This window comes from Phascolarctos cinereus, unplaced genomic scaffold (genome assembly GCF_003287225.1).
Source record: "Phascolarctos cinereus isolate Bilbo 61053 unplaced genomic scaffold, phaCin_HiC Scaffold_4;HRSCAF=312, whole genome shotgun sequence".
Classification (NCBI taxonomy): Eukaryota; Metazoa; Chordata; class Mammalia; order Diprotodontia; family Phascolarctidae; genus Phascolarctos; species Phascolarctos cinereus.
In genome coordinates, this window is record NW_027555847.1 from 283,424,630 (window position 1) to 283,436,880 (window position 12,251).

The 12,251-nt window shown below is 37.5% G+C and overlaps 1 protein-coding gene across 3 annotated transcripts in view; it reads right to left on the reverse strand.

The window, feature by feature from the left end:
- Positions 1 to 10,059, reverse strand: part of ALDH7A1 (aldehyde dehydrogenase 7 family member A1) — a 40,218-nt gene extending 30,159 nt beyond the window's left edge. The window contains exons 1-3 of one of the 3 annotated variants that reach the window (XM_021009654.2): positions 9,934 to 10,059; positions 8,680 to 8,733; positions 5,281 to 5,346 (exon numbers count right to left, since the gene is read on the reverse strand). In XM_021009654.2, coding sequence (XP_020865313.1) covers positions 5,281 to 5,346; positions 8,680 to 8,733; positions 9,934 to 10,044 — 231 coding nt within the window. In that variant the 5' untranslated portion in view covers positions 10,045 to 10,059. The other 2 variants (XM_021009651.2, XM_078153098.1) reach the window with 2 other exon arrangements.
- Positions 10,060 to 12,251: the final 2,192 nt, after the last annotated feature.

Here is a 12,251-nt window from a genome sequence, read left to right on the forward strand (position 1 = left end):
AATATGTGTAGAACTCGGGTACATTTTTACATGTAATTAAGAACTGTGATATCAAAATACTCATTAACTTAAAATAAAATACTTCTGAAATCTTATTTACTTAATAACAAACATATATTTTGCTTAGAGTAAAAAAGAGTATCAATCTACAAAACACTTTATAGAAATATGGACAGTCTAAATTAAAGAAAAAATATTAATTATCCTTGGCTAGGCTGAGTCAACATATTAAAAATCACAATTCTATTTTTATCATACCATTGAAGCTACTAAAGGATTACTTCACAGAACAAGAAAAAATAATATTAAATTCATCTGTAGAAACAAAACGTTGAGAATCTCAAAAGTAATTGATCATGAAAAAACATGGTAAGGAGAGAGATCTATCAGTACCAGATCTCAAAGTATTTTTAAGCAATAATTATAAAATGATTTGATTTGTTTAAAAAAAAGAGAAAACAATAAGTGGAATAGATTAGATATACAGCATGCAGAAGAAAACAAACACAGTAATATAGTTGTCAATAGACCCAAAGAGTACAGTTATTACTTGATAAAAACTATAGGGAAAACAAAAACAGAAATTAAGTATTGACCACCATCTCACATAATACACCAAGAGCCAGATGGATACATGTTGTAAATGTAAAAGGCAACATCATAAGCAAATTAGAAGAGCATGGAAGAAATCACCTGATGTATGGATAGGGAAAGAATTCATGACCATAGAAGGGAGAGGATGATCACAGAAGTTAAAATGAGCAATTTTTAATATAAAAGATTGAATAAACTTTTTTTTTTTGCAAAAACAAAATCAATGCAGCTAAAAGAGAAAAGAAACAGAAAATTCGGGTAAAAATCTCTGAGCAAATTTCTCTTATTAAGGTCTTATCTTGAAGATATATAAGGAACAGATTCAAATTAATAAAACTAAGAGCCATTAATGAATACATAAATAGCCAAGGGATATGATCAGGAAGTTTTGAAAGAAATCTAAACTATCAAAAGTCATGTGAAAAAAATGTTGCAAATCACTAATTAAAGAAATGCAAATGAAAGCAACTCTGATGTGATCAACAATGTTGAAAGCTATAGAGAATTCAAGAAGGATGAGGACTGGAAAAAGGCCATGGATTTGGTAATTAAGAATGAGATCACTAGTAACTAGAGACAGCAGTTTTGGTTGAAAGCCGAGATCAATAGCCATATTTTAAGGAGTTGAGAGACAGGAAAGGAAGCAGAGGCACCCATTGTGGACAACATTCTCAAGGAATTTAACCACAAAGGGAAAATGCAATATGGGACAACAGTGAAGATGGAAGTGAGGGGATGGATGAAACACGGGCAGGTTTGTGGACAGTGGGGAAGCAAAAAATGGACAGGGAGATACTGAAGATAAGTGAAAGTGGTGAGAGAAGGCACAATATGCTAGAGAAGATGGAATGCAATGAAATCACTTGTGCAGGTAGACAGGTTTGCCTTGGCAAGGAGTAGGGCCACCTCTTAACCTGAGATGGGGTAGAGGAGATAGTGGTAAAAAGGCATCTGAGTAATAAGAGGTAAGGAAGAGAGAAGAGAAAGCTCTCATTGAATGGCCTCAATTTTTTCTGTAAAATAGGAGGGAAGGATTTCAGCTGAAAGGGTAGGAGTTATGAGAGGTTTGAGGAGGGATGAAAAGTTTTAGCAGAACCACTGCAGAGAATAAGACAGTAAGTTGATAAGGGAGGTAGAGAAGGATTGTCTAGTAGTAGTGAGGGCCCAGTTGAGGTTACATAACATAAAAATGAAGTGGACCCAGTCAGAATGGACTGTGTGATTTTCTACACCTTCGTTAAGCAGCACATGAGTAGGAGTGAAGGCAGATGGTGAAAGTGATTCAAGACTAAGGCCTGGCAGGTTACAAGTGGTTATATGACAATGGGACCTGGAACCACAACAAAGAAGACAATGCAGAGTTGAACTGGTTAATCAAAGGGTCAAGGTAGGGAAAGGAGGAGAGAGTGGCCACTACAGGGTCATGGCCCAGAAAAGAACTCAAGAGACTGGAGATCACAGTGAGTACACAGAGTAGGGGTAAGATGATATCTCAAAATTGTTTTAAGTTGCATTTCTCTAATCAATAATGATTTAGAGCATTTTATGTGACTATATATAGTTTGGATTTCTTCACCAAAAAATTGACTGTTCATATCCTTTGACCATTGGGGAATGACTCACATTCTTATAAATTTGACAAAGTTATTTATATATTTAAGATATGAGACCCTTACCTGAGAAACAGTCTATAAAAATTTTGTCCCAAATGGTCTGCCATTTCCTTTTCCAGCTCATTTTACAGATAAGAAAACTGAGGCAAACAGCATTAAGTGACTTGTCCAGGGTCACATGGCTAATAAATGTCTGAGGTCAGATTTGAACTCAGGAAGATGAATCTTTCTGACTCCAGGCCCAGTATACTACACCACCTGAGCTTCCTAGATGCTCTTATTTTAAGCATAGGCAATCTGTCTTCTAAACTCACTTCTTTTGTTGTTATTGTTCAGTTGTTTCAACTTTTGGTGACTCCGTGGACCATAATGTCCACGGAGTTTTCTTGGTAAAGATACTGGAGTGCTTTGCCATTTCCTTCACCAGTGAATTAATGCAAATAGGGTTAAGTGACTTGCCCAAGGTCACACAGATAGTAAGTGTCTGAGACGCCATTTGAACTCAGGTTTCTTTAGTGCAGGCCCAGCACTCTATCCACTGAGCCATCTAGCTGCTTAAACTCATTTCCAGCTGTTATAATTAATTTTTATATTTTTGAGTAAAACTTCCCTTGAAATACTTTGTCTCTACTAAACTACAGAGGAACTGGATTAATCCATGATGGCTAGAAGGAAACTACTGCAGAGATGAAAACTTACTTCTTACTGAAGCTTTCCCTTCACTGATAAGGTAAGGATATGAAGAGAATATTAAGTGTGTGTGCATGTGTATACTGATTATTTTCCTAAATATATATATATATATATATATACTAACATACATAAAATTTTGCATTTTAATTTATATATTTTATTATTAGTTGCTACCACAACCACATGATTGTTACTGCCTAGTGCTGAACTCTCCCTTGCCCCTCAAAAGCCAAAGACCAAGTAAAGGTTGTACCTGCTGCATGCCCTGACATCCAATAATCACCATCTCTTGGGTTTTGCTTGCTTCCTTTTCCAAATCATCACCTTTTCCAACCACTACCTCCCACCTAGCTAACAGAAATTCAAAAGAAATGGTAATGGACGTGGCAGGTTTAAAATGGAGCAAGCCGCTGAAAATATAATTTTAGCTATCAGTCATTATTCTGAGGGCAGAAGCAGAAACAAAATGTGATCATCGTTTCTGAAAGGATCCCAGCAGTGATGATGTGGAAAGAAGCCTGGATTTATAGTCAAACTACTAGATTCAAATTCTACTTACTATCTGTGTTACCTTGGGCAATGCACAATCTGGGTCAGTTTCCTGGTCTGTAAAACCAAAAGAATGTGACTAGATGGCTTCTAAGATCCTCCTAACTCTAAATCTAAGATTCTACACCCAGTGACCCTTAGTACAACTATTTCTGAATGAGCATTTTTTCTAAAATATACCTGACAAGTGACATTCAGCTTTTGCCTGAACACCTCTTGTGAGGGGCCACCTGCTATGTCATCTTATCTTCCAAGAAAGGAAGACCATTCCACTTCTAGACAGCTTAACCATTAGAAACTTTTTCCTTAAAATAATCCCAAATTTTCATCTTTGTAATTTCTACCCACTATTCCTAGGTCTGTCCTCAAAAAAAAAGCAATCCCTCTTGGACGTAAAAAGTCTACAGATATTTGGAGAGAGTTACCAAGGATGTCTCCCTCCCTAAGTCTCCTGATCTCTAGACTAAATATTTCCTACCTAGCATTCATTCCATGAGCATTTTTTTTTCATGCAAAACGTAAGGCCAAGCACTTATCAAATAATGTAGTGTTGTTTTATCCTGGTCTACATATGAACCTTATGTAAATCTTTACATATGCAAAAAAAAATTATTTCAGTACAAAATTTTCACACATTATTTCTTTTCACACATCTTCATTTAATTACTAGCATCACATCTTTGGATACTATTCTACCCATTTAGGAAAAGTAAACTTAGCTTAACCAATTCCAAGTCAAGAACACAATCAGTCATGTGAAGTAGGACACTGAAGTGTAATTTCTACATGAAGCTGGTTAAACAAAAGTTCATCAAAGTTATACATTTACTCACTATTGCTGTCTGATGAAATAGCTACATCTAATCTATAACTGTTCTTGGATCCAATTCTTTCATTAACTGTAGAATCTCCCCAGGCTCAGAACAATCTTCCACCCACACACTTCCTTTTACAAGGTTCTCTAGCCTGAGTAACTGTAAATAAATGGGCCCCAAACTATCTCTTGGGAGCAGATAACAAAAGATTTGTGAAAGATCAGTTCATTTCAGAGTCTCATCCTTTTTTTTTCCACTCTTTCTTACATATAGGATCATACTATCAAGTCTAGCACAGGAAGGAGACTCAAAGAAGCCATCTAAATTCATTTTAACTTTTTTTTTTAGGCAATTAGGGTTAAGTGACAGCTAGTAAGTGTCAAGTGTTTGGTATGAGGCCGAATTTGAACTCAGGTCCTCCTGACTTCAGGGCCGGTGCTGTATAACTGCGCCACCTAGATGGCCCCCAAATACATTTTAAAGATGAGGAAACTGAAACCCAGGAAGATTAAGTGACTCGCCCCAGATCACACAAAAGCAGAATATGAACCCAAATCCTCAGCTATAGTGCCAGTGCTTCTTCTACTACATTATATAGCTTCTCCCTTTGAAAAAGTCAAGTTGACTTGTCCTGGCCTGCAAAACAACCCCTAAGTGCTATCAAGCACAGTAGCTAACACTTGCCTCAGGCCACTCTAGTATCCAGATGCCTCACCAGGGAAGGACAGATTTGTAACAATCACTATGGCAGGGCAGTTTAACAGATCACCTTTAGAAGAACTACAGTAAAGCTGGGATTCTTCCCTACTTAGAAAAATAGATTTCATTTCCTCCAAAATTAGGTTAAGGCAGCATCCCACTGACCCAGAGACTTTTTAATCACTGGTTGGCAAAGCTACTCCTACCTACGCACTTAATAAGAACATTTCACTAACCTTCTTACTTTGCTCTCACAACACACTCTAAAAAGAAAGGTAGAAGCAAATGAATCATGTTAATTGAGTAGAATTACTTACATCTGCCCATATCTTCCAAGCTTCTTTGGCTTTTTTTAATGTTTCTTCATAATCTGCCAGATTGGCCTGGTGGAAGGAATAACCAGGAAGGGGGGCAAGCAGGAAGAAAGGCAAAAGGAAAGGTTACTGATAATCACTCAGACAATACAGATGTATTTTTATATATATGTGGGTGTATTGTGCGTGTGTGCATAAGATGAGAACGCAGATGTACTTTACATACATATATTTTATACATACACATACATGTGTTTATCTGTGTACATATATACTGCACACATGTTTATATGCATATACACATATATATAAATACATATGTATTCCCATTTTTCTAAGATGTTTTAGGTAGTATTTCCCATCTCTGCAAAACAAACAATTTTACAGACCCCAAAGATATATGCTGCGATAAGAGGTTTTTTTAATAAAATAACTTTCACTTCCCCATTCCTAGTCTTGACACTTGCCTCGTCCAAAATAAAACAGATCACAAAGTAATGCACAGAATATAACCATGTTCTCACTAACCTATCTAGTTCTTGCACGGCCTACCAAAAGAAGAGCCTATCTCAAAGTATTTGCTAAATAGCAGACATTCAACAAACATTTATTAAGTACCTACTACATTAAGGGAAATACCAAAAAAAAAGGTGAGATGAAAAATATGCATACACATGGTAAATACATAGCAGATACATGGAATATTTCATTTTAAAAAGAAAGTTCATTTTTAGCTGCAGAATGGGAAGGAAATTAGGGAATGCTTCACATCAGAATATAGCCAAAAGAACATTTATTTCCTTTTTTTTATTGATTTATTATAAATTTAAACTTCAATATTACCTATTTAACTTGTTTGCAATTATTTACAATCAAATAAGTAGATTTCGATCCATGAAATTTCTTTACTTTTGAGTCACTTCCTCAAAGTTGTCTGTCCATTTCCATTCACTTTTCCTCTTATGAAGCTATTGTTAGTATGTACTCTGATATACTTTTGCTTTTTTTCCTGTTTTAAAAAAGTTTTTTTTGACACGTACTAGCTGTGTGACCCTGGGCAAGTCACTTAACCCCAACTGCCTAAAACCAAAAAAAAAAAGGGTTTTTTTTAAGTCTTTCCACATTTCTTGTATTTATTATATTCCTCATATTTGTTGGTCTTTTGTTGGTCTTACTTGCTTTAGCACAGCAATTCAAAAAGTATGGTTCAGGGATCCCCTAGTGATCTCCCAGACCATTTTCAGAGGGTTTACTGACTAATAAACATATTAAATACTTACTACATGTCTCAGGCATTATGCTAATCCACAGATACAAAGACAAAAATAGGATCTCAAGGAACTCACAAACAGGGGAAACAACTTGCAAACAATTATGTACAAATAACCCATATGCATAATAAATTAGATATAATCAACAGAGGGAAGGCACTAACATTAAGGAAGATTGGGAAAGGCTTCCTGTAGAAGGTGGGATTTTAGCTGGGATCTGAAGGAAGCCGGAAGCCAGGAAGCAGAGATGAGGAAAGAGAGCAATTCAAGCATGGGGGACAGACACTGAAAATTCCCAAAGCTGAGAGATGGAGTCTCTTGTTCAAGGAACAGCAAAGAAGCCACCATCACTGGATCACACAGTACATGGAAGACATAAAAAGACTGGAAAGGTAAGAAATACCCAGTTATGAAGGGCTTTGAAACCAAAAAAAAAAGAATTTTATATTTGATACTGGAGGTGATGGGGGGCTCCACTGGAGTTTACTGAGGATAGGTACCACACTGTGCTTGAGGAAAATAATTTTGATAGCTGAGTAGATGATGATGGACTAGGGAAAAATCTGTGATAGGGGAAGTCAACTAGCATGTTATTGTAATAGACCAAGCATGAGGTGATAAAGTCCTACACCACAGTGATGACAGTATTAGAGGAGAAAAGGGGGCATATGTGAGAGATGTTATTAAGGGGTAGAAAGTACTATTTTAAGTTCTATTACAGCAATTATCAGTACATATAAATAAAAGCTCTTTGGGAGGTCCCCAATAATTTTTAAAAGTATAAAGGGGTCCTAAGACCAAAAAGTTTGAGAATCACTGCTTTAGATTCTATTGCATTACTCTACCAAATGAAATGACATACACACACACATACACACACACCACTTTGTAAATCTTAAAGGTAAATGCTTACACCTTAAATGCTACTATTATTACTATTATTATTATTATTATTATTATTATTATTACCACCACCACCACAATTTAAGCACTCCCCTTCTTGTGACACAGTAAAGTTAATTTCAGTTTTTTGCAATTATGGTTAAGAAAATCTTTTTAAAAACTCTATCCAATTTTTGTTAGTACTCTCGGGGCATATTTCTAATAATGGAATTACTGGGTTAAAGAATATGATTAGTTTTGCAACTTTTACTGTGTTGCAAATTGCTCTCCAGAAAGATTTTACTACTTTAATTCTTTTTGCCAATGAATGCCTCCACTATTTAATTTACATTAATTAGTGAGGTACTGTTGTACAATTTTCAAAAAGGTATTAACAATTTGCATTTTCTCATTTGAAAACTGACATTCATATATATTTTTACCATTTAACTATTTTAGAGTTACCTCTGTAAATTTTTTAAAGTTTTTATGTATTTGGGACATTATTTTCATATTTGTTAAATATTTCAAAAGTTTCATTTATACTGACATGTTGTACAGAACTGTTTTATTTATTAGCTGCAATAGGTGGTGAAGTACAGTATGCAAATGTGGCCTCAGACACTTAGCTGTGTGACTCCAGGAATATAACTTAAGGTCTGTCCACCTCAGTTTCCTCAACTGTATCTCCCAGGAATGTTGTGAGGATCAAATGGGAAAATATTTGTAAAATAGCCATGCTTAATAAACATTTGTTTCCTTTCTATTAAAGCATGCCTATCTTATTCAATTTGTTTAATAGAAACAAAGTTATGAGATAAATAAGTTAGTCTCATTTCTTCCATTTTCATTGCATTTTTTCAACATTAAGCTAGAATTCACTCAATTATATGCTGTGAGATAAGTTCAAATCTCCAGCCAAATGACTAGCTAATTTTCTCCAAATGCATTTGTTACAAAATAAATCCTTTTCCTAATTTTTATGTTCTCTGGGGTTTAATTAAAATATTTATCCTTTGCATACATTTTTTGGAATGCCTAGTATCTCTAGTCCATTCTCTCGATCTAGTTATCTATTTTTTGCCCAGTGAAAGATAGCACTTTTAGTTCCTAATAAATGCCAAATTAAAAAAATATATAAGTATCATGCTCTGCTTTGAGTATTTTCAATATTAATTACCACATGCCCTGAATAAGCCTAAAGAATTCATACACTCAAAAAGAAAGAATAAACTAATGGTACACTCACCTGACGGACTCTTGCTATAGGCTCATTGTTAGCTGGGCAGTAGCTTGTAACAACCTTTAAAAAAAAAAGTCTGGTTAGATTATGCTATCCAAAAAAGATAAAGGGGTGGAATGGGGGTGGATGGGAGAGAGGGAGTGTAAATTCAAGATAAACCAACAAATGTAATCTTAGCCATCTGGAGTAAGTTTTCCCAGACTTCTCTGCTGGAATTACAGCCGTTCCTTATTGAAAGCACTGATTATTTGGTAGGTTCCTTTCTGGTTAACGTTTCAAACATAGTACCTAGCTTTTAAGTTCACTTTAAAAACACATACGCTCCCAATATGCCTCTTACTTTCCTTTTTAGTATTTAATACTAATTATGCAAGAAGCATCTTAGTCCAACCTCACCATTTTTACAAAAGAAAAAATTAAGTCCTTGAAGCTGTAACACTCCCAAGGCCATGACGGCCTCTGAGCAACAGAATGGAATTTTGAACCCAGGGGCTCAAATTGCTGCTTTACTCTGGGAATTCTGCAACCTTAGGGCTGCTCTCTTTAAAAGAAGGTAATAAATAACCTCCCAATTCCGTCTCATAAAAGAAAAGGTTCAATAGGTCCAAAAAGACCTTTTAAACGTTAAGCACTTCTGAAAAGAGGCATAAAAATTCCCTATAGTTCTTTCTAGAGCATTTCACAGCCTAAGAGCCATACTAAGGCTGAAAAAGGGCTATTTCCTCAAGTAGGCGTATTGCACACAGATCCTTCCGCAAAAACTTGGGTTTGCACTAAATTTAAACAAATATTTACATGTCTTCCTATGGGTTCCAGAACCTAAAATTTACAGAGGTTAAAAAAAAGGGTATGACCATTACAATGACATTACAATAACAAAAACTCAGATGATACTTATAATGCAACTACAACACAAAAGAACAATGATTTTTTGCAAAACAGAGAAGAGTCATGGCCTCCGGACCGTTCTTAAAAAATCAAAGATCAGATTTCCATGCTCTCCTCGCTTACCTCTCCTCTTCCACCCCAGGTCCCATTATACACGCCTTCATTTTCTTCTTTGAGTCCCAGATCTTTCAACCAGGAATACTGGGGCTGATTGATGAGCAAAGCAGACATACGGGCAGGAGGTTTGTGCCAGTATCTTAAGATATTCCTCCTTCCTAGAATGATTTGCCGAGAAAGAGAAAAGGCTAGGGGTAGCATAAGGAACAGATTAAAGCTGCATGCAAGACAAGGAAGCTGTTAAAGGAAGCCCACCAGGTTCCAATTGGTCAGCCCAGAGCGCCACCTCCCTCGCACATCGGGCCAAATCAGCTTTTTCTGAACCCGCTCAACCAGATTTTCTTGTTGCTGAGAAAATCTGAGCATCTCCGATGGAAAAACTTCACGAGATTCTGAGAGAAAATAAATTGGTTACTGCCATCTACCGTTTAGAATAACAAAGCACTTAAAGGTATTTCAAAACCGAGACTCTTTCCGGCCGCCCCCCCCAAAAGAATTTGCTATCAATCAACAAGCCTTTAATTATTAAGTGCCTACTATGGGCCTGGCATCACGTTAAGCTTTGGATACAAAGAAAAGCAAAAACAGCCTCTACCCTCAAAGAACTTGTACTTCTAATAGGGAAGATAACATGGAAGTAACTAGAAAGATACAAGATATGTACAAAGTAAATGGAAGGTAATCTCAAATAATAGGCTCTGCCTGAGGGAGAGTGAGGACCAGGAAGTACCTCCTGCAGAAGGTAAAATCAGAACTTAATCCTGGTGGAAGCTACTAGGTCAAGAGGCCGAGTTCCAGGCCTGAGGAGCAACTGCTGCAGAAGCACAAAATTGGAGATGGCTTGTTCTGTTCAAGAAACAGAAAAGATCGTAGAGTGGGTAGACAGGAGTAAAGTGCAAGAGAACTGAAAAAAATAGGAAGGGACCAGATTGTGAAGGGCTTTAAATACTACATGGGATTTTGTTTTTGAAGTAATAGGGAACTACTGGAATTTCTGATTAGGGAAGTGACATAGTTAGACGTGTGTTTTAGGAAAATCACTTTGGAAACTGAGTGGAAGAGATTTGGGGAAGGGAAATTTCAATAGTCCTGGGAAAAAGCGATGAGGCTTGTACTAGAGTGATAGCCTTATGAGTTTGAAAAAGGGGACACATATTAGAGATGTTGCAAAGGTAGAAACTACAACACCTAGCAATAGATTGGTTATGTTGGGTGAGTAAGGATAAGGAAGCTAGATAAGATAACACCAAGTAGTGTTGGACCTAGCATCAGGAAGTTGTTTTGGGGGCAGCTAGGTGGCATAGTGTATAGAGCACTGGCCCTGGATTCAGGAGGACCTGGGTTCAAATGTGGCCTCAGACACATCACACTTACTACTTGTGTGGTACTGGGCAAGTCACTTAACCCTGCTGCATAGACAAAAAAAAAAAGAATTTGTTGGGTTTTTTTACATTTTACTGATGAGGAAACTGAGGCAAACAAGGTTAAGTGACTTGCCTAGGGTCACACAGCTAGTAGGTATCTGAGAACAGATTTGAACTCATGAAAATGAATCTTCCTAGGGGGGTGGAGCCAAGATGGCGGAGTGAAAGCAGGGACTTGCTTGAGCTCTCCTCCAAACCCCTACAAATACTCAGAAAAAATGGCTTTAAACAAATTCTGAATCAGCAGAAGCCACAAAAAGACAGAGTGAAACAAATTTCCAGCCCAAGACAACCTGGATGATCGATCAGAAAGGTGCATCACGCCCGGCTGGGAGCACAGCACAGCACAGCGTGGCGTGGGTGCGCAGGCCACAGCGAACCAGGAACAGGCCTCAGAGGACTGAATCTCAGGCAGCTGTGGAGGTTTCCAGACTCCTCAATCCACCAATGCCAAAGACAACTTAGAAGGTCAGTGGGAAAAGTCTGTTTCTGTAGGTGCTGAGAAAGGAAGGCAGGGTTTCAGCTCCATTCCCCAAGAGCTTGTGGGGGGGGGCAGCTGTTTCCTGAGCCTCCCGCACACAGACTGAGGGGGAATCCAGTGGCTGATCAGAGAGGGATTGCAGGGATCTCTTTGCCAGTGCTGAGGCAGGAATCTCTTGCTTTGCCCGTGTTTGGATCTGGGTCACAGTTCTGGGCAGGTGCTGGGGTGAGGAGGAGCGCTGGCTTGGTGGAGCTTGTAGTGGCTGTGGAGAGGAACCCCTCCTCACAGTTACAGGACAGAAAGGAGTACTTGTAGTCACAGGCCAGGAAAGGAGTAAACACCTCGCCCCACCTTGGAAGAACTGAAAATTTACAGGTCCCTACAAGTATCTCTGAAAACAGCTATACAAACCCCCGAAGCTTGGGACAGTACATTCTCCACATTGGAAGCAGACTCTTACCTTAACAAAGAGTTTAAAACTCAAGTAATTGGCTGGGATCATGAGCAAGCAGCGCAAAAAGAGTCAGACTATATTATCTTACTTTGGTGAAAAAGAAGATCAAAATATACAACCAGAAGAAGACAACAAAGTCAAAGCTCCTACATCCAAAGCCTCCAAGAAAAATATGAATCAGTCCCAGGCCTTGGAAGAGCTCAAAAGGGATTTG